The 26,907-nt window shown below is 43.9% G+C and overlaps 3 protein-coding genes across 5 annotated transcripts in view; 2 read left to right on the forward strand and 1 right to left on the reverse strand.

The window, feature by feature from the left end:
- The first annotated feature begins 461 nt into the window (after positions 1 to 461).
- Positions 462 to 4,889, forward strand: plvapb (plasmalemma vesicle associated protein b). Its single transcript, XM_026146363.2, has 9 exons — positions 462 to 896; positions 1,195 to 1,371; positions 1,453 to 1,534; positions 1,835 to 2,036; positions 2,124 to 2,343; positions 3,026 to 3,175; positions 3,342 to 3,398; positions 3,772 to 3,876; positions 4,034 to 4,889. The coding sequence occupies exons 1-9, from the start codon at positions 696 to 698 to the stop codon at positions 4,040 to 4,042; spliced, it is 1,203 nt and encodes a 400-aa protein (XP_026002148.1). The 5' UTR covers positions 462 to 695; the 3' UTR covers positions 4,043 to 4,889.
- Positions 4,890 to 8,845: 3,956 nt separating this feature from the next.
- gtpbp3 (GTP binding protein 3, mitochondrial) lies at positions 8,846 to 26,576 on the reverse strand. 2 transcript variants are annotated; one of them, XM_026146361.2, is made up of 12 exons: positions 23,827 to 23,983; positions 23,641 to 23,746; positions 23,077 to 23,351; positions 21,749 to 21,835; positions 20,946 to 21,028; positions 19,777 to 19,896; positions 16,904 to 16,976; positions 16,124 to 16,267; positions 12,916 to 13,081; positions 10,262 to 10,377; positions 9,898 to 10,072; positions 8,846 to 9,684 (listed from the first exon to the last, which is right to left on the reverse strand). In XM_026146361.2, the coding sequence occupies exons 2-12, from the start codon at positions 23,703 to 23,705 to the stop codon at positions 9,453 to 9,455; spliced, it is 1,536 nt and encodes a 511-aa protein (XP_026002146.1). In that variant the 5' UTR covers positions 23,706 to 23,746; positions 23,827 to 23,983; the 3' UTR covers positions 8,846 to 9,452. The 2 variants fall into 2 exon arrangements, with proteins under 2 accessions (XP_026002146.1, XP_080147793.1); XM_080291667.1 differs by lacking the exons at positions 23,641 to 23,746; positions 23,827 to 23,983 and adding an exon at positions 26,439 to 26,576.
- The window catches only part of ano8b (anoctamin 8b), a 43,346-nt gene continuing 42,911 nt past the window's right edge, over positions 26,473 to 26,907 (forward strand). For both annotated transcript variants that reach the window (XM_026146450.2, XM_026146451.2), the window contains exon 1: positions 26,473 to 26,650. In XM_026146450.2, the coding sequence (XP_026002235.2) occupies positions 26,473 to 26,650 (178 nt within the window). The remainder of the gene's footprint in view (positions 26,651 to 26,907) is intronic.

The following is a 26,907-nucleotide window of genomic DNA, read 5'->3' on the forward strand; positions in this document are numbered from 1 at the left end:
AAATGTTTGCAGCACCTTGTTGTTTCTGTGCCACAAATTATTATTAAGGTGCTTCTGAATGCAAAAGTGGGTCCGACCCGTTACCACCGAGGCACAATGAAGTGATTGCTCGCTTATTTTAAACCCTAATTTAAGGTCATTTAATAGAGTTCGTAGATTCCACTACAGGAGAGCATGCAGCCTCTGCAAAGGCGACTTCTTTAGGCAGCGTGAGCACATTTTGTTAGAACTGACGGTTTTCTTACAGTTTTTGTTGAAAAGCTTTAAATGTATTTATGTCTTGAAGATCTTTAAATCTAATTCCCATCACACCAACTTATTTTTGTTTCAAACGTTCCATGGAAAGTTTCTGATAACTTGGGCAGCTTTGCAGCAGGAGGCTGTCCTGCGACACAGGCTGATTAGGGACGGGAGGGGAAGAGGCAGGAGAGGTTGGGCTGGGATGGGCAGGAAGTGTGCCTCTAGCACCAATTATAAACATGACCCTTCTGGACACCTAAGGGTCATTGTTTACGTCCATCATTGCCTGCCACTTGTGCCTGTCTGCTTCTTCACGTCGGCAGGGCTGCAGAGCTGTAAAAGGTGAGCAGAAGTCCGGGAAACCATCACCTCACTGCACGCTCGACTTCTTCCATCTTCCAGGGGGAATACTTGCGGATTTTCTTTATGGACAAATAATTTCTCTGTAGTCAGTCATGTACAGCTCCAGCTACTCTCGGGCCAAACTGAGCCCAGGGGTAAGGCACCTGAACAAGTCCAAAGCGAAGAGCTGCGGCTACTACATGAGGATCGTCTTCCTCTTTTCTTCTCTCATCCAGTCGCTCATCATCGTCAGCTTGGTGCTTTTTGTCATCTACGGACAGCCGGAGAAGACTGCAGCAGATAAAAGGGTCAAGGTCAGTGAGCTGGTCTAAGTTTGGTTTATTAAACTGAAGCATTCAAATATTTTAAAGACATTTGAATGTCCTGGCCCACCTTGAATAACAATACAACAGCTTATTAGTAGGATTATTTTCTGAGAGGTTTTCTTAGATTTCAGTGATGTCATGTTCAGAAACCATTAATGTGTTTTTTTCACTGTAAATATTTTAATTCTAATTATTTTAGTATTTTACGTGATTTACCAGTTGTTCTACCATCATGTGTAGAGCTGTAAGAAGCATGGCTTTGATGCTGAGTGCTGTTATCCTGCAGGAGCTGGAGCTGGGCTTCAATAAACTGAGTGACAACAACATCGAGCTGAGGAAGGAGAAAAGTAAGCTGGAAGCTCAGCTGAAGGCTCGCGCTGAGGAGAGAGCAGCTCTGGAGAAAGAGATGGCGAAGCAGCAGATTGATGCCAACAAGACGGAGCAGGATCTGAAGAAAAAGTCTGTAAGTTCACTTCCCCGTTGGTCACCAGTGCAAGAAAATATAATCGTGAATCAAATGTCTTTGTGTGTGTTTTCTTCACAGGAGGACTGCAACAGGTTACTGAACCTAGCACGGCGCCCCCTCCCTCCGATACAGCCCCATATCACTAGAAGCAGCACGAGCAGTATGTACCTCAGTGCCATCTTCTTCTTCTCAGGCATTTATCGTCTCATCAAACATGAAACACAAACAGTGTCTGCAGACGTCACTCTGAAGTTGAACAGTTAAAAGAGTCTTGATGCTGCGGAGGTGGATCTCGATCTGCCCAAACAGTTAAACATGTTGCAAACCATCTGGAAACTCGTTATCTAATAACTCTGAAGCATTAATAAATGATGCGTTAAGCCTTAATTAGCATTATTGCAGTTGGCCTTAATAAGAGTGAAATCGTCGCTTTCTGACAGTTTCTGTCTGAATCCTCCAGGCGAGCTGAGTAATCTGAAGAGACTCTACGATCAGCAGGAGGCCAAGCTGGACGTCGTCAACTCAAACTTCACCCAGACGGTGCAGAATCTGCGGGATGAGTTAGACACAGCCGTCAAAGACCGAACGCGCCTCAACGACGAGGTGGTGGAGCTGCGGCGCGACAACACCTTTCTCAGGGAGCAGCACGCCTTGTACACCAGGTAGGTGTGTGTGGCGTGTGCGACTGAAACAACCTGAAAAATAAGCAAAGTTAAAGCGTTTTATTTTATTCTTTCTGCCTCCACCAGCAAGTGCAAAGAGGACTTTGCAAATTCTCTAGAAGGCATCACGACGGTGACCAGAGAATTCTTGGACCGGATTAACAAACTGTTTCCTCACCAGCTCACCTTTCACCTCACCTGCAGCAGCCAGCGGGAGCACATGGACAAGATCAAAAACAGCTGCACGAACCTGTCCAGAGACGTGGAGAACAAGTTCCAGGTTTATCTCGACAATGTGGGGAAAATGGTAATTTAACATTTTTAATGCCATTTTTAATACTTTCAAATCACTCTTTGGTGCAGCTGCTGCCAACTCAGAGATGCATCAGATCAGACAATCAACCAGATCTGTTTTTGTTTTTAAAGAAGGGGTGATAGGCAATCGGGATTTCAGTTCTCATTTTATTCTGAAAGGTCAGATAAATATAGTGAGATATAACGTGGCAGAGAGATGCCTGCATAAAAGAGGTTTGCTTCAGTAAATTAACTACTTGAGGGAGAGGACGTGTTTATTTTCAGGTCAGACTTTCAGCCTTTAAACTTTTGAACTCTCCCTGAAGAAGTTAATTCTGTGGAACATCCCAGAGTACAATCTGAGTGGGAAACCGCTTTCTCAAGGGAGGAAGTCTCTGCATTGTATCATTGCTGATAAATGCAGCTAAAGAGACAGATGTCCTGTGAGGCAGTGCCAGGGTAAAGCAGACGTGAAGTATGTGTCTCTGCTGATGCAGCACTTTAAAATGAGCCTCGGACGCCTTCAAAGTGTCGGGTCAAAGTTCTCAAAACAGCTTAAAAACGTTCGAAACGTCATAAATATTTTGATATTTTTCATGTTTTTACTCAAAATTGCAGCAGGGAAAGCAAAACAAAATTCTATCTACTCATATGTTGTCCAAGATTAAAATAAAATTGTGTTGTTTTGCTCTCAGGTGTCTGAAATTCAAGAAAAGTCCAGTCAGCTGGAAGTGAAAAACAAACACTTAATCTCCGACTTCGAGGAGTGTCAACGCAATCACTCAGAGTTTGTTGAAAAAACGTCCAAACAGTCGCAGATCGCACAAAAAGCTCATGATGATAAGGTAAATCAGATCTGGGTGGACGGGAAGCGGGAGCCACTGTGTCGTTACAAAGCAAATGCAAATGTTCATCTACTCCTGTTTTATCTGCTTTTCTAAGAGTGCAAATCCTGCAGTTTCATATTCGACACAAACACTGTTTGACTTACACCGTGTGTACTTTCCACAGGTTGAGAAATTACTGCAGGAGAAGGAAGAACTGAGACAACAACTGTCCAATATGAAGGTAAAAGACACGAACAAATAAACAAACTAATACTCTGTCACAGAACGAGAGCTTGATTAGGACTCGGGACAGATGTTCACTTATTGTATTTACATTTGACTCAGTCTTGAATCTCAGCTGATGAAGATTCGATTTCCCTCCAATCGGAATTATTATTTATCCCCAAAAGCAGAGATGTAATCATGTCACATCCTTCTCGGAGTGTCATCCACCTCTGAGCTGTGAAATCACAGCAGATCTGGTGATTACATAGACGTCAGTGCAGAGGTGAGGTGGTGCAGCAGCTGCAGGGCGGATGGAGAAGCGAGATGACAAAAGAAAGCTGCACTAATGTTCTGACTGTGTCTAACGTTAAATGACCTTTGTTTTGCAGCCCGGCGCTAAACCTGCAGGCTTTCAGGCGTCCTCGCTGCAGGGCAGACACACTCCAACTAACTGGACTTCTGTAGGAATAACCGGCATCTTCAAAGCTCCAACGGTAAGCCTTCAGATTGCTGTTGACTGCGAGCTCGAAGCTTCATCAGCCTGCAGATATCATCCCTGTGACAATGATAAAATACTGATGCTGAGCAGGGATGAGACCTTTACACGTCCAGCTTACTTTGCTTACAATTTTTTGATGTTTTATCTTCCAGGTGAAATGAAATAATGCGTCCTGGTGGTCAGAGAGAGGAGAGAGGCAAATCCAGCCCACAGCGCTCAGGATGTTGTTTTTTAAAGCCTGTGTATATACTAGAGTGTGCAGATGCTTTGCCTCCATATAGTAACTGCATCGTGTGTTTTTGAACTTCTGCTCTGAAGCATTGTACCCAGGTAAATGTAAGAAGTAGGTGTGCATGTGTCCTTTTGTGTGTCTCTCTGTGCAGGTAGAAAAACTGACTCTGGAAAAATACTTTTGTTTGCTGACGATGAAATTTCGTCCCGCTGACATTAAAAATGTAACAAAGACTCAGACAACAGCTGCTCACTGGGCTGTGAGAAACAGACTAGTCTTAAAATAGCAACTGTTAAGTGTCCCAGTGGCGAGATGCTAACGTAGCCTGGATGACAGTACAGACGTCCATTAAGTCATAAACACGTGGTCACGTCAGCCGAGTCGCTCGAAGTCGTAAACACTGGATGTCAAAAAGAGGAATCATGAATTTGACTGAAAACACTTTGTTTTGATGATCAGCTTAAAGAAAAGAAAGAAAAACAGCTGAGTCTTCATGAACTGTCCCAGTTTCGGTGCTGTTTTCAGGCTTTACTGCTTCCTTTTCTCGTCATAAGCAGGCTGAGCACGTCCGGTCTGTGGCAGGAAACAGAAGCCTGCTTTTATGATTATTGTGGATCCGTTTGGACATGAAAAAGATGTCAGGAAAACAACAGAAACACAGTGAAAAGTCGTGTTATTTGCAGTGTTTTCAACTTCTGACTGAAGACTGTTTCATGGCTACTATTCATGTAAATACTGTATATTTAATAAAAGAATAAACAACCATTTGATGTTAACAGTTATGCAGTTTTGTTTTTATTTTACCAGACGTTCAGCTTTACAGGGTTAAACAAAAGTTACATCGTTATACAAACATCCTCAGAAACTCAAAGCTGCAGGTGACTGACAACCAGTTTCACACACGTGTTCTTTCATTTCAGAGGTGAAGCTTGTGTCGCGGTAATAATTCTTTGAGGTCCAAATGCACGTCACAGCCTGAACTCACAAAAACACGCTTTTTAAATGCAAAAACCAAACGCTGAGAGACCCACAAACAAGCAGCAGCTGAGGCGGCTGCAGCGACGGCCTGGCACAGCACGTTAACGAAGGACACGCAGCACTGGTGTCCGTGGGTTCTAGGCCAGACTCGTGTCCTATGAAGCCTATGAAGGGATTTTGTGCGTGAGCATTAACACTGAGACGGTCACCGCCTCCTCGTTGATTAGTGAACACGGTGTTTAAGTTCAGACACAAAAGAAAAGCGTTTTTGCAGAACATCTTTGCCTGTTTGTGTAGATAATAGCATCACTTCTTTTATCCTGTTAGACACCAGTGCACGTTTTCTATCATTTGCACGATTATCTAACAGGTTGTGTCCTCATTTAAGTTTGTGTGAAGTCACAGAAGATGTTTAACCTTTGACCAACAAATTCTACCCAGTTTATTCCCGAATCTGATGCAATAATTGTGCTAAATTTAAAGATATTTCCTCCAGGTGTTCTGCATTCACAAGAACGGGATCATGGTGACCTTTGACCGGCTCCATCTCAACAAAGTTTTTCTGTTCTGTCTTATAAATCCCGAGGATTTGTTTTAGTTTCATTTTGTGACAAACTTGCGTCAGAAGTGGAAGAAATAAGGCCAGACAGAACAAATATTTGAGTTTGTTTCCATATTACATAAGAAACAAACCAGGATTATCTCCCAGACTCGCTGTACACAAGGATGTGTGTGTTACAGGTGAGCTGGTCTGCCTCCTGTTTTCAGGAAATCCTTTGTTTCGCATCAAGTGTTTCCAGTGCCGTGTATAGCTACGAATGCACTCACACTGGTTTAAGTAAAATGCGTGCAGGGTGGACCTGGCTGCAGCGGAGCAGACAGTCATTAATCAAACCTACAGGAAGCTAAAAGTACCCATCATCAGTCACATATGGACCAAACTGTGACGATGAGGTTAAGCTTATGCGTCATCTCTTTTTCCCATTCGTGTGCAGACTGATGATTATGAGGACATGTTATCATGTTGAATTTGTTTAATTACATTGTTATAACTCAGGGCACTGATATTTGCAATCGTGATGATTCAGCTAAAATAAAACACCTCAGGTTTAGTCAACACGAGGCACTGATGGACGAGAATATCCAGAGCTGCGCTTTTACTGTCACAGATCTCTGTCATATACCCTCCATATAAAAAGAATTAAAATTACATTTTTTGGTTCTTACGAAGCATGAATGCAGATCCAAGCCATCAGCACTACAGTGGTGCAGGACGTCAGCGCAATTATTCTTCTGGGAATCATGAATTTGTAGATAAAATATCAACAGGACACATAAAATTGACAACAACCACTGAGCTTTCACAGAGCGGCACCATTAGCGTTGTGAGGTCCCAAAGAAGTACACCTTTCCTACTGATATACAAAACATCCGACTTTCACAGCTGTAGTAAACACAGTGACCCGGAGGCCATCGCACACGGGCAGGGCTTCAAAGACAAAGCTCCAGAATTTACTACCACTAATTTGTCTGACAACAAGCCCCACTTTTAGTTTACACTTCCCTTGTTTTGCAATTAATCAACGCAGAACATGAAAGTCAACAAAAAGGGTGACAGAGCAGCACAGGAAGAGGAAAGGTCAGATAGCACAGCCAGACACCAGAGACGCAGAAAAGGCAGAAAGGCAGCGGTGGTGCTGGGTAACAGAGGTGCAAATGTCGTCAGAGACGGGGCAAGAAGACACCAACTGGGGAAGAAGGGTGAGGAGTTCAGCGTGGAAACATAAATATTTGATCAAGGCTAAACTGACAGGGAAACAAAGGGCACAGAAAGCAGTGCCAACAAGAATGTGTCTAACAAAGGGAACGCTGGCTTTAGACAACACTAAGCCAGTCTCTGTAGGAACAGACAGGAATATATGTAATGCATAATGAAGAAGGTTAAAGCATGCGATTCGTGCAATCTGTTCTTCGCCTTTACTTCTCTACTGTAACACGTCCGTGCACCTTTAAACTTGTGTAATAAAGATTAATTCAAATCATTGCTGAGCGACACATTCCTGTTTCACCAGTGATGCAATGGAGTGTGGAAGTCATCCCAGTACAATGAACTCACCGTCATGTTCAAGAAACCAGTCCGGGATGATCCGAGCTTTGTGACATGCCACCCCTGCAGACCTGTGGTCATAAAGGGACGGACGGTGCTCAGGTAGGCTGTGGTGTTTGGACAATGCTCATCTGATACTAAGGGGCACAAAGTGCGTTAAGACAATTTTGTGGATGTGGTCTGTAATAGTTCAGCAGCCCATTTAGCACCAACGATCACACCATGGTCAAAGTCACTTAAATCGCTTTTCTACACAAATCAATTTTATTTATACAGCCGTGCTTTATATTGTACAGTAGATCCTACAATAATACATACAGAGAAAAGCCCAACAATCATATGACCCCCTATGAGCAGCACTTTGGCGACAGTGGGAAGGAAAAACTCCTTTTAACAGGAAGAAAACTTCAGCAGAACCAGGCTCAGGGAGGGGCGGGGCCATCTGCTGTGATTAGTTGGTGTGAGAGAAGGAAGACAGGATAAAGACATGCTGTGGAAGAGAGACAGAGATTAATAACAGATGTGATTCAATGCAGAGAGGTCTGTTAACACATAGTGAGTGAAGAAGAAACACCCAGTGCATCATGGGAATCCCCAGCAGCCTACGTCTGCTGCAGCATAACTAAGGGAGGATTCAGGGTCACCTGGTCAAGCCCTAACTATATGCTTTAGCAAAAAGGAAAGTTTGAAGCCTAATCTTGAAAGTAGAGATAGTGTCTGTCTCCTGAATCCAAACTGGAAGCTGGTTCCACAGAAGAGGGGCCTGAAAACTGAAGGCTCTGCCTCCCATTCTACTTTTAAATACTCTAGGAACAACAAGTAGGCCTGCAGAGCGAGAGCGAAGTGCTCTAATAGGGTGATATGGTACTACAAGGTCATTAAGATAAGATGGGGCCTGATTATTTAAGACCTTGTATGTGAGGAGCAGGATTTTGAATTCTGGATTTAACAGGAAGCCAAAACAGCAGAAAGTTAGAGGCCATCCAGGTCTTTATATCTTTAAGACATTCCTGCAGTCTAACTCATTGGTGTGTGTTATATTTGTTTATTATGTAATATGTAGTAATATGTTTTGAAAAGCTGTAAAAATCCCTTGATGTTTAATAGCATGAGGGAGGCTAATTTTGTACTGTTAACGAGTAGCTGATGGGTTTATATTATTCCATCCATCCATTCACTTCCGCTTATCCTTTTCAGGGTCGCGGGGGGCGCTGGAGCCTATCCCAGCTGTCATAGGGCGAGAGGCGGGGTACACCCTGGACAGGTCGCCAGTCTGTCGCAAGGCCAACACACAGGGACAGACAACCATTCACACCCACATTCACACCTAGTGACATTTTGGATTATCCAATTAACCTATCCCCACAAGCTGCATGTCTTTGGACGGTGGGAGGAAGCCGGAGTACCCGGAGGGAACCCACGCAAACACGGGGAGAACATGCAAACTCCACACAGAAAGACCCCGGCCTGATGTTGGAATTGAACTCAGGACCTTCTTGCTGTGCGGCAACAGTGCTAACCACCGTGCCACCGTGCTGCACCGTGGTTTATATTATTATTTTTATTATTAGTGACTCAAAGAGGGCACCGAGTATTTTTAGTTCACTGTTTTATCTTCAGCAAAAAAACAAGAACGTAGCTTCTGTGTATCTTTAAAGAGAATTTTTATTTGTTACAAAAATACACACGATCTCATTTATTTAAGGGTCCAAAGTAACGTAACACAGCAACATGTAACAAAGCGACACAATCATTCTGATTAGTATTAGTTCTTTTTTGGAAAATAAATAAATGTAATAAAGGCGCAAAGTAAAAAAAATAAGTCATGTTCCTGCGGTACAAGTAAACACCCAAACCTTCAGTCCATGACCTTGCAGGTTATATTTGAAAGATCTGGGCTGTTGTGTTGCAGCCCAGGAGGCCGATCTTCAAAGGATTTCGACATCTATTTTCAAATTACGACTCAAGGCTTGCCAAACACTTGTTCGGTATATTGGGCCTTTGAGGCACCTGTCATCATGCTCAAACTATTTTGGCTGATAAAAAGCATCAACAGAAAACATTTTAGCGTCCTGGGAGCGCACGCGTTCAGCGGCCAAGAACACAGAGTTTTTTCTTTCAGCTGTGTGTCGACGCCTGGCTCAGCGCCCAGCGGTGTCCTTTCAGTCCTGTTTTCTGACACCGTGAGACTGCAGGAATGCGATTTTCCTCTCAGAGCAGCCGGCGATCGCATATCTGTCAGTTTTTCACTCTTTTATTTTCCAATGCAGAAGTCTTTGAAGATGATGTCCAGGATCTCCTCTGCGCCGACCCGTCCAGTGATCCGGCCCAGGCTGGTGACAGCTAAACGGACACCTTCGGCTGCCAGAGCGAGGTCAGTGTCACGGTACCGCTGATACTGAGCCAGAGCCGCCGCGCACCGCTGCAGGTGGGCCCGGTGGCGAGCCTGTGTCAGGGTGGGGGCACCGAACAGAGGGTCGCCACACCTACAGAGGAAGTTAATCAGCGAATGTGAAGAGCCTCTGGAGGAGAACTACAAAGATAAAGATGCACTGGGAAGACTGCCTTAACAAATAAACAGTTAAGATTGATCCCTGCCATCAGTTCAGTTTGTACAGCCATCTCACACATCCTGCAAGAGGACATTCAAATGAGACTTGGCCTTCGCACTGGGGCAACAAAACAAAACTCAAACTCACAGAGTCTTGACACTGCTGTGCAGCACTGTGAGGAAGGCCTTCAGTCCCTCGTTAGTCTGGCAGGAGATCAGACGGACAGCAGGGAGACCAGAGACACCCCTCAGCTCCGTGTCCAGCTTTTGTCTCTGCTTCTCAGGCAGCAGATCGGCCTTATTCAACACCAGGAGACACCTGTCTGCAGGACATGATGTGGTAAGTTAACTTGACTGATCCTCATTTGTCTCTGCCTGGGGTTACCTCATGCACGTGTTTAAGACTCTAACTAACTAACTGCAGACAGCTACAGGCACCAAGGCTTTCTGTGAAAGTCAAACGTCTTTAAAATGCAGTCGGTGCATCAGTAGACAAACGCATGGCACGGTACCTGTGTCAGGCAGCACACTCCTCAGGTGCTCCCGCAAGAACGCCGCGGCTCGGTCTACCTCAGAGGGGAGATGAGCAGAGTCCACGACCACCAGCGTCAGATCTGCCTGCTCCACCCTGGAGAAACAGAGCAGCCTCCACTTTAGTCACAAACCCTCTGCTGACACTCGACCTGTAATGATGGCGTGGCAGGTATTTCTCATCACCGTGTGTGTTTCCATGGCTGAATGTGTTCTGGTAACCACAACAAGGACAGTCGTGAGTATTTCAGACGTGGATCCTGAAATGTGTTTATTTGAGGCAACTTTTCCACAACAGCGTGAAAATCGTAAGATGCAGTCAGGACACTTTATGGGCGATAGCTGAGGTCAAAAGGAAGGTGAAGGGCGAAAGTAGTTGTAGTCCAAACCAGGAGTACTGAGTAAAAATAATCTGGGGCCTCTTACTTCTTACTTTGACGATTTATGGTTCAGACCCCACCGACCATGACCTTCACATCTGTATCTTGCACTGTACACAGACGAACAAACACCGGCACTCAAAACTGCTTTTGTGGTGGTTTTTGTGCTACAGGTGGTTCCTCTAGGATAAAGTATAGCTCCTTTATGCTCTACAATCTATGGCAGTACTGTTGGGAAATACATCAAGCCCAAACACGTTTCCCACCACCTGTGCCCGCTCTTGGCTGCGCACCAAGATATCTCAGAGCAGAGACTGTTGTTCTGTTTCACAAACGAACTATAAGCTATAGCCCGGAAAAGCTGGCAGGGACATCCCATCACTCTAAATGGTATTCACGTGAAATACTGGTTCCTTGCATCCGTCTCACTGCGAGGTAGCAGCAGGAGTGGAGGCGGATGCTTGTACTTACCACGTCCTTCCTGTAGTGACCCAGGTCACGAGCCTTTCTCCTGCTCCCTGCAAAAGCAGTTTCCCACAGAACACAAACTGCCTGCCCTTCCTATAGAGCCACCAGGTCAGGCACATAACTTAAACAAGGAGTGAAGGGATGAGACTGCATTTGCACTGGAAATGGCATTCCTCTGGACACACCTGGATTTATACCAGCAGTGACAGCAAAGCTGATACTGTGCTCATTTTGGGAGTCGGAAGGTGACGAATAAGAAAAATACAGCGTAGTACTGTGAAGGCTGACACATGTATGAGGTTCAGTATTCACTTTACTCTATACCAGTGAGTACAGCCTGCAAGTATGAGGGTCCTTCTTTCACTGCAGGCCCCTTCATGTCCCACTGACTCACATACTAGCCACCCACCCATCCATCCATCCATCCATCTGTTTATCCGTGCATCTGTACTTCATTCCATCCTTCCACCCATTCATCTGTCACTCCATCAGTCCCTCCACCCGTCCAGCTGTCCTTCTATTCATCCATCTTAACTTCATATTCAGTTTGGGACAGCAGGGGGACCGAAGCCCACCTTTGCCCATCACAGGGCTCAGCTGTCTTTATGTGGTGTAGAAACATACACTGTTTATGTAAAGTTAATGTGAAAGCTTTAAGGTTTTAGCCCTTTCATTAGCTCGCACACTGAACTGACATTGAAACCTTGTTAGAATCAGCTACCTGAAGCCATCTGCCCGACTAGTTTACACAAGTTTGATCTGGTCTAATATATTTAAAAACCTGCTGTAGTCTAAATAAGCCTACTTCCTGCCGTCCTACCACCTCACCTCCCTAAAGAGGCACAAATGAGTCATAGATAATACCGTTCAGGATGTGTCCTTCATTTTTGGTTTAAGTACGCTGTGGCGCAGCCTGTGCTTGAGACCTTGATAACCTTGATCTCTTCTATGATTTCAGGTTTGTTTCCAATATTTCTAAAACTAATATTAGGGAGAAAGTCTGTCTTTAAATCAAACACACTCGGTGTGCAGATATTTTATTAACACTTGGCACTAACGACTCGGCTTTAGCTTCCGTTAACACTGTAGAGCCCAGCGCTATCTCGTTTGGCGGGCATACATGCACTGCAACCAGCTTTAAGTTATAATTGTCAAACAGAAGATTTTCTGTGTGCCTCACCTGCTTCCTCGGGGCTCCTACCAGCCTCTACTCTTGACCTGTTTCTTTATTCTCTGTGCCGTTTGCATGTTTCCTCTGTTTGCTATTTATTCCTCATGTCTTTACTAGTTTACCATTTCTATGTGGAACTTCTAAACTTGTTTTAAAGCCTTCGCGGCTCCATCACGGCGGATACTGTTTTCTATTTTTGAGTCCGACTGCAGAGATGTATGTGTTGTCATGCTGAATGGCCTGATACTGTATGTTCATCCCTCCTACACACGAAACTTCTCGACGGTACAACGAGGAAAGGGGACTCTTCGTTATGCAACCTCCTGAGAGTGTTTGCACTGTGTATTTATAACTAGCATCAATATAAACTCTGGGGTAGGACAGACATTACAGAAATGACTTATTTCTTCCTTTCTTTGTTTCCAGGGTCACTTCGCATTGGTCTGCAGGCCAATATGTTCTGTTAAATCATACATAATGCAGTACTTTGCAATAAATACTCACTTGCATTCCTGTCCTGTGCAAGTATTCGAACATCAGTCTTCATTTCTTTCTATTAACATGAAAGCAAAACAATGCAACAGAAGTCCAACTTTAAGAGGTTTCCATGCGCTACCTTTCCCGAGCGCGGCGGACGCCCTCTCTCTCCACCAGGTCCGAGCTGTCTCTGAGGCCAGCTGTGTCACTCAGGAGGACGGGGAACCCACCGAGGTCCAGAGCCGTCTCCACCACATCTCTGGTGGTGCCAGCAATGGGAGACACAATGGCTGCAGGTCTCTGACCTGGAATACAAAATGTTTTTAAATGTTAATGAATAAACTTGCCTGTCACAAAAAAACAAGCATTGTGTGCATTTCTCAAAGTAATAATTTGGTCATTTCATCACCTGCAATACAGCAGATCATTTATAACCAGAGAAATCTCCCGGGTCTAATAACGCTGACATATCTGTGCTTCTGGGTGTGAGCTCGAGCCACCGGAGCACGAATCATAGCAGGAAGGACTTTATCTGACATCTGTCAAATACACCGATCGCTCTGATACGAAGACATCCGAGCTTCAAGACCGGAGAGCTTACATTAAAAGGTTCGACATTATGTCAGGAAACATGTCCTCATATTACAAAACACCAAACATATACATAATTAGAGAGAAGCGGCACATTTAAACTCTACAGAAACGTATCTAACAAATGTGAAAATATTACTTAAATCTTAAATGTTTTTATTCTTTTAAGTGTTTATTCTACAGATTAGGGCTGCCACGATTAGTCAAAATCGTCGACGACTGATTTAATAGTCGACGCGTCGTTTGAAGCTTTGTAAGATCACAAAGGACGCAGGAATGAGTAGTAGGATTTAAGAGTGTAATAACGGACTGAAACAGAAGATGGCAGCACTGCATGTACAAGGATGCCAGCTGCCGTTAAACCCCGAAGAAGAAGCTGTGTCCCAGAATTCATAGCGCGGGCCAGCTCAGTTTCCAACAATGGCGGCAGCTAGTTAGTTTTAATATTACTCTTATTATTCTTTCTGGGTCACAAAATAAACGTTTAACATATTTTCAGGCGAGAATGTAGCTGTGTAAACCTCAAATATCTGCTCAGTTTATCAAGACACCGCATATTTTCAAAAGCGCTCCGACGTTTTCGGAGACGTCTGTTACCCACTAGCTTGATAGTTAGCCGGGGGCTAGGCTCACTAGAGCCGTGAGAACACCGGACTCCCGGCAAATCGTTTTCAAACCCACCGCTGTCTTTCGCTACTCAGGTTAAACATGATATATGAGTCACTTAGATAACTTAAAATGTTATTGTTTGGCTTTTTTTAGTATTTTATTTGTTCCTGAGTAAATCGGTTTGGCTGAGATTAAAGTTATAGTTTTTACACAGCTGAATAAACGTCAAGCAGACAGCTGATTATCAGAAGTGTGAGATGCTCCAGAATATACTCCGGTGTCCTGTTATAGTTTAGATAGCAAGCAGTTTATTAAACTTCACCGAAACAATCTGCAAATTTCATTAAAATTTAATAAACTATCATCTTGTCTTTATTTTTAGTTAGCACAGACCTTAAACAGTTAAAGCTGTAAGCTAATGATAGTTATATAAGAGCAGATGCTGCTGGTGCAATAAGCTGTAGTTTTACGTCCAATGGATGATGATCTGATTAGTCGACTAATCGCAAAAAATAATCGCTGACTAGTCGACTATCAAAATAATCGTCTGTGGCAGCCCTACTACAGATTGACTCCACTGTCACCTGAAGCACCAGCACAAGCGTAAAACAGAGATAAAGGTTCCCGTCTTTCATACAAAAATCTGGGATGAAAAACAGAAGTTAAAAACTTTCACCTTTTGATTAGACGAAAGGTGAAAGTTTTGTCTAATCAAAAACTAGAACAAACTCTTTGACTTAAGCTGCAGCGTAAAGGTGTGAAAGCTCTCAGGTGCATTTATGTTTCCATCCAGACTCCTTTCATTATTATTCTTTCACATTTAGTGAAGAATATGAAGGATTGAACTGAAGGAACTGGGCACAAAGGTAAGTCACCAACTCTTTATCCAACCAAATATGAAACATGGTCACAATCTCCTCTTTGGTTCTGAATCAGGGCCGAGCATCGACTTCTATGTATAAAAACAAAGCTGACACTTCATCAGAGCTGTAACTTTGTGTGACTGAGGATAAAACACAGGCCTGGCTTTTTATAGCAGATGACCTTAAAAATATTCTGCAGTAAATCAAAAACTGAAGAAAACCATGAATCAACATGTGAACGTTACCTGATGCTGCTGAGGTGAAGCAAAGTTACAGAGGCAGAATTTTAAAAAGTTTACATTTCCTCTGGATTGAACAGCAGAAATGAGGCCGACAGCTCTGAACACAACAGCCGACTTGTGCGTAATAATCAGTGAATAATGCAGAAAGCAGAGATTTTGATGGTAAACTGGTCTCCGAGTACACTGAGAGAGAGAGCTGTGCAGGAAGTGAGACTTTTATCGTGGTGGAAACAAAACAGCCAAAGTCAGAGAGATTAATGACGAGAAGTTTTCATCTTCTTTTGCTGCTTCAGTCAGTTTTGGTCAGAGTGACGAAACCTGCAGCTTCAGAATCTGAGACGTCGACTTTCAGCCCCGACGGCGTGTCCGTGCTGTCGGGTGAACGGTCCACACTCGTGTTTGCATCCTTGTGTGGATCCGTGTAGCTGCCCTCATTTGCTGTTTTAAATCGTTTTGTGAGCTTTAACCTGAGATTCTGGCGTTTCTGGTAAAATACATTTAATGAATCGATATCGCTTCATTCAAACTAAAAATGATTTGAATCAGGAAATCGATATTTAAACCCAGCCCAAGTCTGAATTATGGTTTTAAATATATCACCATGCTGATGTCACAGTGAAGCTGAACGTTGACTTCTGGATATAAAATGTAACCAAGCTGTCCACGTTTTCATTCACAAACATGTTCACTGTGGTCTCAGTGACGCTGGGCCGTGATCGGCTCGTCTCTGACTCCACGTTGGTGTTTGCACCAAATGTGCTGCGATTCCCTAAAGTCGTTCCTGATGCTGCACTGGATGAGCCGGATCGATCCATCAGAAACTTTTGCACTTTTCAAACAGATGCTAAAAACTTCTGATGAGAAGGAAAAACCAGGTTTCTTGTGCTTGATGGGACGCAGCACAGACTTCCTCTGACTTCTGAGATGACAGATATCTTTTTCCCTGATTCGCCATCAAAATATATATTAAAAATATTCTTTGTACATTATAATTTGATCCTTTGGCTGTATGTGAGGGTGTGTCCGACTCCGGCTCTCTTACAGAGTTTGTTAAGAAGGCTACTTTTTCCTGCATTCGTAGCTCCCGCGATCACCACCTGGACCCCGCTGCGAAGCCGCTCGCCCCGTCTCTCGTCCTTCAGGTGTCGCTCAATCTCCGCTTGCAGATCACTTACTGACACGTCCACTATGAGGGGATCAGCACAGACACAGAGGCATTATAAAATACATTGCTGTCCTCTTTTTCCTTAAAACTCTTCGAACTCTTCGATGGACAAAGTACTTCACTCAAATTTTGGCCACTTTGAAGGTAAAAATGAACACGATGTCAGATAAATCTTTGCAGGTGGAAAAGCAAAGTATTTATACCACCTTTCCTATTTTTGAAAGTCTATTATTAAGTCTATTATTATTTTCCGCTCTGTGGCATGAGCCAACATTAGTCACCACCAAAACAAACACCCGTTCCCAGGCTTTGTGCTCAAATCTCAAAACATTTGAGACTTATGAAAGAATCTGGCAGTGCCAGACGACCGGCGACACTCACAGGGGAGGTCGCTCCCTCTCAGGTCTGCTGAGAGGATAGGAAACCCAGTCGGGCCGCTGACGGCACTCTTCCTGGGAGTAGGCTTGTTTTTGAAATGCCTCAACTCCCCTTCTGGCCGTCCTCTCAACACATCCTAAGAAAATGACCCTCGGAAAAATTGCCACTTAGAGCTCATAACAGGAAGAACAGTCGGACTCCTCTCTCCCTTTAACCCCTTTAAACCCCAAAGCATGACTGCCCTGTTGCTGTTTCGCAAAGGTCAAAGTGCACAGGTACCTCGGTTCAAGACCCCGTCCTCAATGAGCTCATCCTCGCTGAAGTCTATGAAGGCCTCGACGTGGGCCAAACACTGTGAAGACACAGGGAGGGGAGGGGTGAAATCAGGGAGCTAAAGCTCAGCTCCTTCAATGACTTAAGCATAACATTTCTGGAGGAGTCTTACAAAAATGAAGCTACTTTTTCTATTTTTACTGCAAAGCTTATTTACATGAAATGTGACACCAGGCCAGAAAAATACACGACAGAGAGCCGGAGACTCGTGAACAGCAGGTCGCTGTGCCTGCAGTGATGTCATTCAGAAACAAGCCTGTAAGTCACTGATATCACTCAATGTTTGTCCTCTAAGTTCAGTTTCAAGGTAAAAGCAAGAAGAAGCTCTCTCCTTTTGAGCCGTCCAGTTATTCACGTCACTTATCTGCAGATATGAACATAAATCCCTTTTGCTGAGTCTTTCTGTAGGTTTGCTTCACTGCCAGATTTAAGCTCAGGAATAGCTCTGTATAGAGAAAAGCTTCAGCATTTCCACCAAGATCAGTATCTTCACTGACACTGTGGAACATAAACACAATAGCGGTATAGCTCCAGAAAAACAGGAAGCATCAGATTCCCATAGTTGAATCAATTTCTAAATGTGGGAAACCTATGGTTAAAAAAGCCGCATTGTTTAGTGTCAAATGCAGGTTTGACCTCCACCAACATGAACATATAGGATACTTTTTTATTAGCAATCTTCTCAGAAATGCGCGTCCAAAATAAAGCCGTGTTTTAAAAGCTTCTGGGAACCGAGCTCAGCAGCTGCCAACAAGCAAATTAAGAAGGTTTTCTCAGGGGAGAACACCTGGACCGGCTGGTCAGGTCTGGTGCCAAAGTATTGAAAGACCAACGTTTTATGCTTTTCAAAACAGGTCAGAGTACAAAAGGGCTTGGCCCACATCCAGCGAGTTCAAGTGTTCATCCGCGGTCAGCGACCTTCTCCTGTGAGCTGCCTCCGCAAAACACCAACAAAAACCACGATCAGGTCAGGATTACACAAACGCACAGCAACGCACGGCAACACGTCAGCGTCCTTTAACTTTGGGCCTGACTCACAATGACTTCTTTATCATTTTGGACTGCATGCATCAACTCAACCACAAATGAACATCGTTGCTTTTTAAATCTTTAGAAATAATAAAGCAAAATACGGCACCGAGCTACAGTATCGGAGCAAAAACGGTCTAACCTGGGATTTAAATTTGCGTTCATTTCTCCCAACCTGAGCTACACCTACTGATTTATGACACACACAGGATACTTCACACAGATAAGAAGAACAATACCGCTGCACGTACTGTATCATGCTTTTATTCGACCGTGGTCATTTTCAGATAAACGTTAGCCATGCTTCAGACGTTCAGTAAACACTGCAGCAGGTTTTAACCACTTTTCTAAAACGACAGTTGTCAGAAACAGATGTGCCGCTTTGTCTGCTCACTAATATCACACTTTTCCTCAGGAAATAAAAATGTTAACACAGGTCTGATGCCACGAATGCTAAAAATTAGTTTTTTTTATTTTTCTCTGGAAAGTGAATCACATCACTGATCCGAGGAAACGCTGCCGTTACTCACTCGACCGCTGCTGACTCTCCTGTCTGAGCATTTTATCCATATCTGTGAGAAAAGTTCAATCATTTAAAAAAGTTATTAAGACTTTAGAAACCTTCTGTTTAACTGTTACGCTGGCTGATTGGATTCATATGATTTTCTTTTAATTCCATGTCTGCGAGGTCAAACTGAACTGACTTTAATATTTTAAAAGTACTTTGTGTACATGTGCCCTGGAAAGACTATCACTTTGAATCCAAGCATTGAACAGAAACACACGGACTGCAGCAACTTGAAAACAGGAAGCCTCAGACTCCCATAGGTTGCTGCATCAACACTGCAGTCTTGGAGGTACAAAAATGCATTGTGTTGGTACGAAGCAAGTGAATCCCGACCTACAGCACAGTCCGGACAGGTTCTTTCCTGAGTTTCTTCTGGGAAAACTCCAGAAGTTCCCCTCGTTTCAGGTGCCAAGCTAACTCGGAATGAGTTAAAACAGATGCTTTCTGTTTGTGCAGAGACGCGAGGAGGAGAGACCGGGTGTCAAAGCTGCTGCGTCCAGTCCAGCTGAAGACCGGAGCAAGTTTAGGATTTTCTTGTAGGCGGCAGAATTCCTGGTTTCAGCTCCAGACCATCACACGACCACCACCAGGTTTGACTGAATCGCCGCGTCAGTTTTTCAATTCAATGCAATTCAGCTTTATTTATACAGGCGCCTCAACGTGCTTTATATTGTAAGGTAGACCCTACAATAATACACACAGAGGAAAACCCAACAACATCAGAGCAAGCACTTTGGCGACAGTGGGAAGGAAAAACTCCCTTTTAACAGGAAGAAACCTCCAGCAGAACCAGGCTCAGGGAGGGGCGGAGCCATCTGCTGTGATTGGCTGGGGCGACGTGGATGACCTCAAATACTCCAAAAAGTCCAGCTTTTGACTCATCAGGATAGGTCCTCAATTTATTTTCCCACATGAGCCCCGCAGCTCTCTAGATGTTCTTCCTCCTGGATGAGTCGTCGATGTGAGTAATTTTGGTCGGCCGGTCACTCCTGGGTTGTTCCCCGCAGCTGAAAGACGATGCTCTGCGACTCTTTCCAAGCTGACTTTGTTTCTCAGCAGTTTCTCTTTCAGATCTTTTATACTACTTCATTTTCTCTTGATTCAGCAGGTCCGGCAGGTGTAAATGAATTAAATATGTATGTGTGACACAGAAATAACTAAAACATCATGAAAACGGGCAAATACTTCTTCAAACCAGCTGCTTTTCTACCAGAGGACGTACCCGTTTCAGTCTGTCGCTCCAGTCCTGATACAGGCGTCCCAGTTCGCCTGACATCTGTCTAAGAGCCTGCCTCCTCTGGGCCTCTGTCTCTGCGTGGATCAGATCCCCAAGCCCCTCCACCTATGAATCACACACCATATGTTACATATATCCTTATACTGGAATGTTTAATGTGTACACATCCTTTCTGTCTCCTGTCATAACAAACGTTTCTCCCAAAAAGTTTAAAATAAAGTGAAAAATTCAATAATTTCCAAATCATTCAAAGAGTATTTAAACACAACATATCAAATGTTAAAAGTTAGAAATGTCATTGTTATTATTTTTTAACATAACACAACATAACTAATAATTTTTTGGTTTTGATGAAGCCGACATCTTTCACAAACTGCCCTTTCTGGCTGAGGCGTATATAAATATATGTAATGCAGCCCATTGAATACGCAGATGTGGGTCTTCAGGCCTGTTCAGCACCCAGAGTCTGGCTGCTGGGATACGTGCAGAACCCATTTTGGCGCCCACGATTTCCAAAAAACATATCTGCAAACTTTAACGTGTCCCATCATCTTTTCCAACACGAATTTTAAAATGAATTGTGTTCACTGACAACAGTTTTCAGAAGTGGTGCGGGCTGTTTCATCAAGTGTTTTTCCCTTATTATGTCCATTAGGTGTTATCTACAGGAAAGTGCATCCTGCTGCTGTTTAGAGAGGGATGTCGCTGCCTCAGCTTAGACACTGATGCCAAATTCCTTTCAGCACCAATAAGACTCATCTTATCTGAAAGTCCTGCGAGCGTTTGGCTCATCTGCTATTTTACTTTTCCTCTCAAAACAGTCCGTTAAAAACTTTATTAAATTGTTCGTACGTGTTATTCATATCCAATGTCCTGTGTGAGGTTAATATATTAGTTTTTATGCTTCACAGAAAATCCAAACAGACTTTTATTAATGCTTCAGGCTGTATATTAAAAAAAACATCTACAGAGGCCCAGTTGTTGCATTAATATGGGAATATCAGACAACTCAATGAAATAAAATCGCCAAAGGGCAAAATACGCAAAAGGAGAAGTTGTCCCTGTTTACATTTCATGCATATGAAATCCCCGAACAGCCGCTATAATAACTCTAGATGCACAACAATGTGTTTTACACATTCCTCTCCACTCGCCTCCGTTAAACCGAGTTTCCCTGCTTGAAAAGCTCTCCGCGTGAACTCCCCCGCTTCGGCCGGCCTCAAGCCAGGCACGCTTCCTGAAAAACACACGTAAACACAAATATGAAGAAATGTATGAGACGTGTGCGCACACAATGCACACACTGAGGACAAAACATAAGGTCAATGACTCACGCAGAGAGCAAAAACAGGCACAACTACAGGTTAAGTAGGTTCATTGTTTTCTCAGACACTTTGCAAATCTCATCAGGAGAGACAATAGTGAGTGCAAAACCAAACGTGGGTCACCGTCTCCTGATTACAGACATTTTACTCGACTGATCTCACCGACACGCTCGGTGTTTTTGGTTTCCAAATGAAGGCAACAATTTTATGTGAATGAACCTTGAAAACAAAGGTAATGTAATATTAAATATTCCTCCCTGCTTAGAAAAAAACACCTTACAGCACATAAACTCTCTGCTTTGTACAATGCTGCCCCCTGGGAGGTCAACAGGAGAACTGCAGTAAAAACATCAAGCACAGGAGGACTGTCACGCTTGCCACAGCGCATATTAAAAGTATCTCAGACGCGGCGATGCATGCGTCAGTTCTCTGTTTTAAGTCGCAGTGATGGATGGCCGCCTGACTCCAACAGATATCGTACTTACGGAGGCTTAGAGCTCAGGAAGCTACAAAGACTCAAACTTCAAAACGCTCTTCAAAGGGATGGCTGCATCTCAAGTCTGGATATGTTTGCTTGTCACATTGAATTATATCAAGTTTTTTAAAACATTATACTGAGAATCACATCTTACCAAGAGCCTGTAAGACAGCAGTAACGACAGCGGGACCTCCGTGGATATGGAACTCCACGCTATCTTCTCCGGAGAAACTACGAGGAGCTGATGAAACAAACAAAGGAATAACAACACTCTGTGCATCCTTTAGTTATTTAAATATGTAAAGAGAACTGAAGTGAATAACGGGCAGGACGTGAGATGCTGGAAAGATTTATTACTGGTTTTAGATCAAACACAGCAGCTATGGTTGTGGGTTAGTGAGAAATGACGTGGTTTTACCAAACTCTGTCATGTTGTTTAGAGAATGTGTCCCACCGTTAAAGCAGCCACCGCTCTATTTCCACCGTTTAGCCTCTACACGCTATTTCCAAACAATGCAGTGAAAAACCTTATTTCACGAGTGGAAAACATTCGAGGCAGATGCTCCACTTCTCAGGCGTAGACCTTCCACCAAAGTCAGTCCAAGCTCAGGTCGTGTTCAGAGAAATGGGGGAAAAAACTAAACAAAGAACTACGTCTCAGACTCAGTTAGCATGTTTTGTTTGCATGGCTGCATCTGCCAAACACAAGCCTTCTGCGACAATGTGCTTTAGGCAGATGAGACCAACAGCATCTTAGCACAAATACTTCAGCACAGTGATGGAGTGATGAAGGTTTGGGCTTGTTTTACAGCCTTGTGGCTTAATAAATAGCCACAAACAATCAGTGAACTGAAGCACATTTGAAAAGAAGAGTGAGCCTATAATCCTCCACAACAATACTTCAAGCTATTGCTGCTAAATGGGGTTCTACCAGTTCCTGAATCATGGAGCGTAGTTAGTTTTTCACACACTGCTTCTATATTTTGGCTTAGCATCCCAACCCCACCCACCCTCTCCTCTTGTTGGTACCCAGGACTTAGAAGAAACTGCTGATCCTCTTTGAGGCCTTTCCCAAACCGCAGCATCAATCAAGATCTTTGCTCGCTCCATCCATCATCCTGTTTCAATAAGCACTGTTTAATCAGAACTAAGGTGTGGTCCCTGCCTGAGGAATAACAACACTGTGTAATACATCATAAGGCATTATTCATCTCAGGTTGTATTTACCTACTTTTATTGCCTGGCAAACACTACATCGTTTTTATATTGTGTGCTGATATGTAAAACAATAACACTGGCTGAGGGAATACTTCCTTGTTATCATAATTAAGTACGAGTCTGTCTACATATCTGGGACATGCTGATAAACCTTTGGACATGGATGTAACTTATGTGCTTCTAAACAAAAACATATCCACATCCTCATATTCTCAGACAAAAACAGAGAAGAACAAAATGTTAGAACGGTCCAGTGGAACTGACCTGGAAACCACAGGACGAGCCCACGGTCCAGCACTTCTGTGGAGCGGGGGTCTGTGATGCTGCGTAACAGGGCGGTGCGTGGAGGGGGCAGACGCTGCGTGAACCCAGCCATACACCTCAGGGCTGTAGCTGAGGCGGGACCGCTGACACGTACCACTGCCACCCCGCACCTGCCGTGCCCGGACGACAGCGCAAAGATGGTGTCAGCATCAGCCAGTGCAGCTGGGGCTCCATCACAGGTAGAGGAGAAGAGCCTGTAGGGTGGAGCTCCACGGCTGGAAATAAGAAAATGACTGATTCATACTATAACATATTCTACATCTTGTTTTCAGTTATTATATCTCTATTATATTATTTAAACTCAAAATCAAAGTTATAAATGAGCACTTAAATAAACAACACTGAAAGTTAAGTCAGTGTAACAACAAGCATTAAACTTGAGTGGGTAAATAATGAAAAGTGCCCAAAGAAATCTATATTTTAATAGCACTATTTTGCTTCTGTGAATGCAGCCATAAAAATAAAGACATGAATTTGACATAGAGACCGGGAAACAGAACGAACCTCATCCTGACTGTGTGCACAGCAGCTCTCCATATCCCACCACACACGGGCCGCAGCGGCAGCATCAGTATGAGACACCAAACGTTTCATTTATTTGCCGCTTCTCCTACAGACCAACACCCAACACATTATTTCCACTTTGCTTCTTTTCAGTTAACGTCGGAGTGTCTGTGAAGCTAATGTTACCTGCCAAATCCGGACATTCACTCTTTTGCGTCTTATCTTATGTTATATTAAAGTATAATTTACACACTCATCCCACTCGTGACTTTTCCTTCCCATCTTTCAGTCACATTTATGTAGCTCCTCCCACTCTTGATTTCGATTGGTTAGCGTTTCTCACAACGACAGCAGATTAAGCACTCCCGTTTGTTCGACGCTTGTCAATCCATCTCAAGCCACGCCCATCGTACGCTGAAAATTCGGTCCGTGTGACTATTTCAAATATGATCGTTCCGGGATCAAAGGTCTGATTTTCAGCCTTTTTTGTTGTTTTATATCACGTTAAACAAATACATCCATTTAAACATTAAAATATAAAATGTTGGTTATTTTGTGGAAGGAATCTGTTTGACAGTAATCTTTTGTCCCCCCACAAAAGTAGCTTTGCATGAAATAAAGCATGAAAATAACTCTTGTCTTGTTTAACTTGAAATTGTGTTGTGATATTTACAAATCTTCCTCTAATATGAAGGGATTTTATGTGATTTAGGCCACAAAAAGGTTCATTAACATTGTCATTGGTGTACATCGATCATTGCTGCAAATTCCAATGTTTTACTTTTTGTGTATGTAGCTAATATCGTTCTTATTGCGGCTATAAACGTTTCACTTTTTATCACTACTGTTTTTTTTTAAACTTATGTTTACATGAACTCAAATGATTAACTCAGTGATGCACCTGCTATCAAAGGATCTACTGTTTGTGTGATGTACGTGCCAACATGTCTGTCACCTTTGTTTTGTGGTTAGTATATGAAAAAGGAGGATGTAAAATTCAGTTCAGGACAGACCACAGTTTGTTTTACTGCCAATTTACTTACCAAATCATCAAAGACTGGAGGAAACACCTCTGGCACATTATGCAGAATGCACATGTTAACCAGGAAACAAATCAGCAGTCAAGTTTTGCTTTTTTCAGCACAAGGTGGAAAGTATTCCTTAGTGTGTGAGAATCAACAGCAGTGCAAACAGGGTTATTCTTACAGCACTACTATTTTTAATTTATTTCAAATGATAAGTTTTACAGTATTTGTTTAGATTGTGTTCTGTCTATTAAAACTAACAGTGCTTTGATCTGTGGTTCTTCATAGACTACATAAATGCGTGCATGTAACAGAATATAAACAGAGACTGTGTGCATCAGTGTGTGTGTGTGTGCGTGCCCCACTGCAGCGTCTTGCAGCTGTCATCCCAGAGAGTGGTGAGTAAGCAGAATTTGTGCTCACAGATGAGATGCTTCTGAGCCATACGAGGAGGCGGGCTGCCAGCCTGCCTCTGTAGCCGCACAGTGAACCACGGCCTCCAGGAGGGACGACCAAGATGATAGATTGTGTACACGGTGAAGAGGCATGGCCCAAGGCCTGGGAGCAATCTTTAACCTGGGATCTAAATAATTTATAGACTGCTCAGTGTGTGCACAGAGCATGACAGCTGCCACCTCACAGCTGCTGAATACAGTCCAAACAGAGACAGTTACCTCTCAGCCCCGATTATGATTCCAGGTTATGAAATGATCTTTGTCTACAACGATAGCTGTGTTCACCTTCCTTGCACACACAAGCACTCCTAACATATGCTTTAGCAACTCCCCCACAGGTTGAAAAGGGGCAGACACAGTAATTTAAGACAAAGCACATATTTTACCTGCAGAGGATCATCTGACTCGCTCTGCTGTAACAACATTTATTTTGAGGGCCGTGTGTCTCTTTAGGGTGGAGGACTGCTCTTTGCTCTCTTTTCAAGACAGTGTGACCATGTAAACTGGCCTTAGCGATACAGTGATGGAATGACCAAGCTTATTAAGCAGCAAAGCAAACATTACACAGCCCCACGCCGTGTTTACTGTAGAGTGTTTGACTGAGAAGCGATATTACCGGTAGCCACACCCAAGTGTCACTAAAAATTTAATCCATGAAGATATTTTTTGCACAGCTTCTTCAGTTTTCCCATCATAGTCAAAGAAGAGTGATAGTCTATGAAAGGATTATCAAAGGCGTGCACATTAAAAGCACCAGATCATTTGATTGGGCATCTTGCCTGTGAAGTAATGTCATCACTGTGAAAACCATGCATTTTGAATGAGTTTTCCTTTAATGTAGCCATTTGGATTCTATTTTTGGCCTCGATCTGCAGCCTGCGAGGTGATAAAAATACACTTCTCTCAGAGATGGAGGAACCGCTATTACATGCATGCATAAAATGATCCTAACAGACAGATTCTTTTAATTCCTACAGCGTGCGTAGTGCGGGTTTGTTACATTTAACATTTTTGGTAATGTAATCTGAGACAACAATCAGTCAGCGACCGTGAAGGTGCATGTGTGTCACACAGCCCCCTCCATCCACCCCTCCCTCCCTCTCTTTGTCCCTCCTCCTGTAGTGGTTGGAGGAGCGCTCTCCATCTAACCGCGCATCCTGCTCCAGAGTACCACCAGGATGATCCGCCGCTGCGCCAACGCCAACAACCTTCACTTCACTTTCATTCTCATTTAACCCCCACTCTGACCCCCACGCTACACCCATGCTTTGCCTTCCTCTTGAGATGCGACACCGCTGCACGATTTCCCGGAGAATACCTTTATCCTCAGTCGCTCCTCGCTGATAGAGAGCATGCCCGACACGGGGACGGCAGCGGCGGGCGCTGCTGCAGCCGGGGCGGCCGCCGGTGGCGCGACCACCTCCGGGGACGGCCCCGAGAGTTCCCGGCACCGACACCGAGCGCCGCAAGGAGACGCAGAGAGGCCGGATCCAGGCTCGGCTCCGCCACAGACCTCCTCCGGCGTGCTGGGTGAGTGAGAGGAGGCGGAGGGGAAGGACAGGTGAAGGCGACGCTGTTGGAAAACGAGACAAGAGGCGCACTGCCGTCGCGCACCTCGCGGTGGCACGGTTCTTTTGTCTCCACGAGGGCGTCCCAAAATCAACACCTGGTCAGGCAGCAGGCCTGTAAACGATGGCTCTGACTGGCATTTCGTGCTGTTTCCAAAATTCACTGCTGTGATAATAGGTGTTCAGGAAAAATGGCCACTTTGGCACATCCGAGTTATG

This window comes from Astatotilapia calliptera, chromosome 17, assembly GCF_964374335.1.
Source record: "Astatotilapia calliptera chromosome 17, fAstCal68.1, whole genome shotgun sequence".
NCBI lineage: Eukaryota > Metazoa > Chordata > Actinopteri > Cichliformes > Cichlidae > Astatotilapia > Astatotilapia calliptera.

What these genes read in the sequence shown, in the direction of transcription:
- plvapb (XM_026146363.2), top strand. Translation starts at nt 696, where the DNA reads ATGTACAGCTCCAGCTACTCTCGGGCCAAACTGAGCCCAGGGGTAAGG. An exon ending in CAGCACGCCTTGTACACCAG is followed by an intron (nt 2,037 to 2,123) that starts GTAGGTGTGTGT and finishes TGCCTCCACCAG; the next exon opens with CAAGTGCAAAGAGGACTTTG. An exon ending in TCGACAATGTGGGGAAAATG is followed by an intron (nt 2,344 to 3,025) that starts GTAATTTAACAT and finishes TTTTGCTCTCAG; the next exon opens with GTGTCTGAAATTCAAGAAAA.
- gtpbp3 (XM_026146361.2), bottom strand. Translation starts at nt 23,705, where the DNA reads ATGCTGCCGCTGCGGCCCGTGTGTGGTGGGATATGGAGAGCTGCTGTG. An exon ending in GCTCGTCCTGTGGTTTCCAG is followed by an intron (nt 21,836 to 23,076) that starts GTCAGTTCCACT and finishes TTGTTTCATCAG; the next exon opens with CTCCTCGTAGTTTCTCCGGA. An exon ending in GGAGCGACAGACTGAAACGG is followed by an intron (nt 16,977 to 19,776) that starts GTACGTCCTCTG and finishes GTGTCTTCACAG; the next exon opens with TGTTTGGCCCACGTCGAGGC.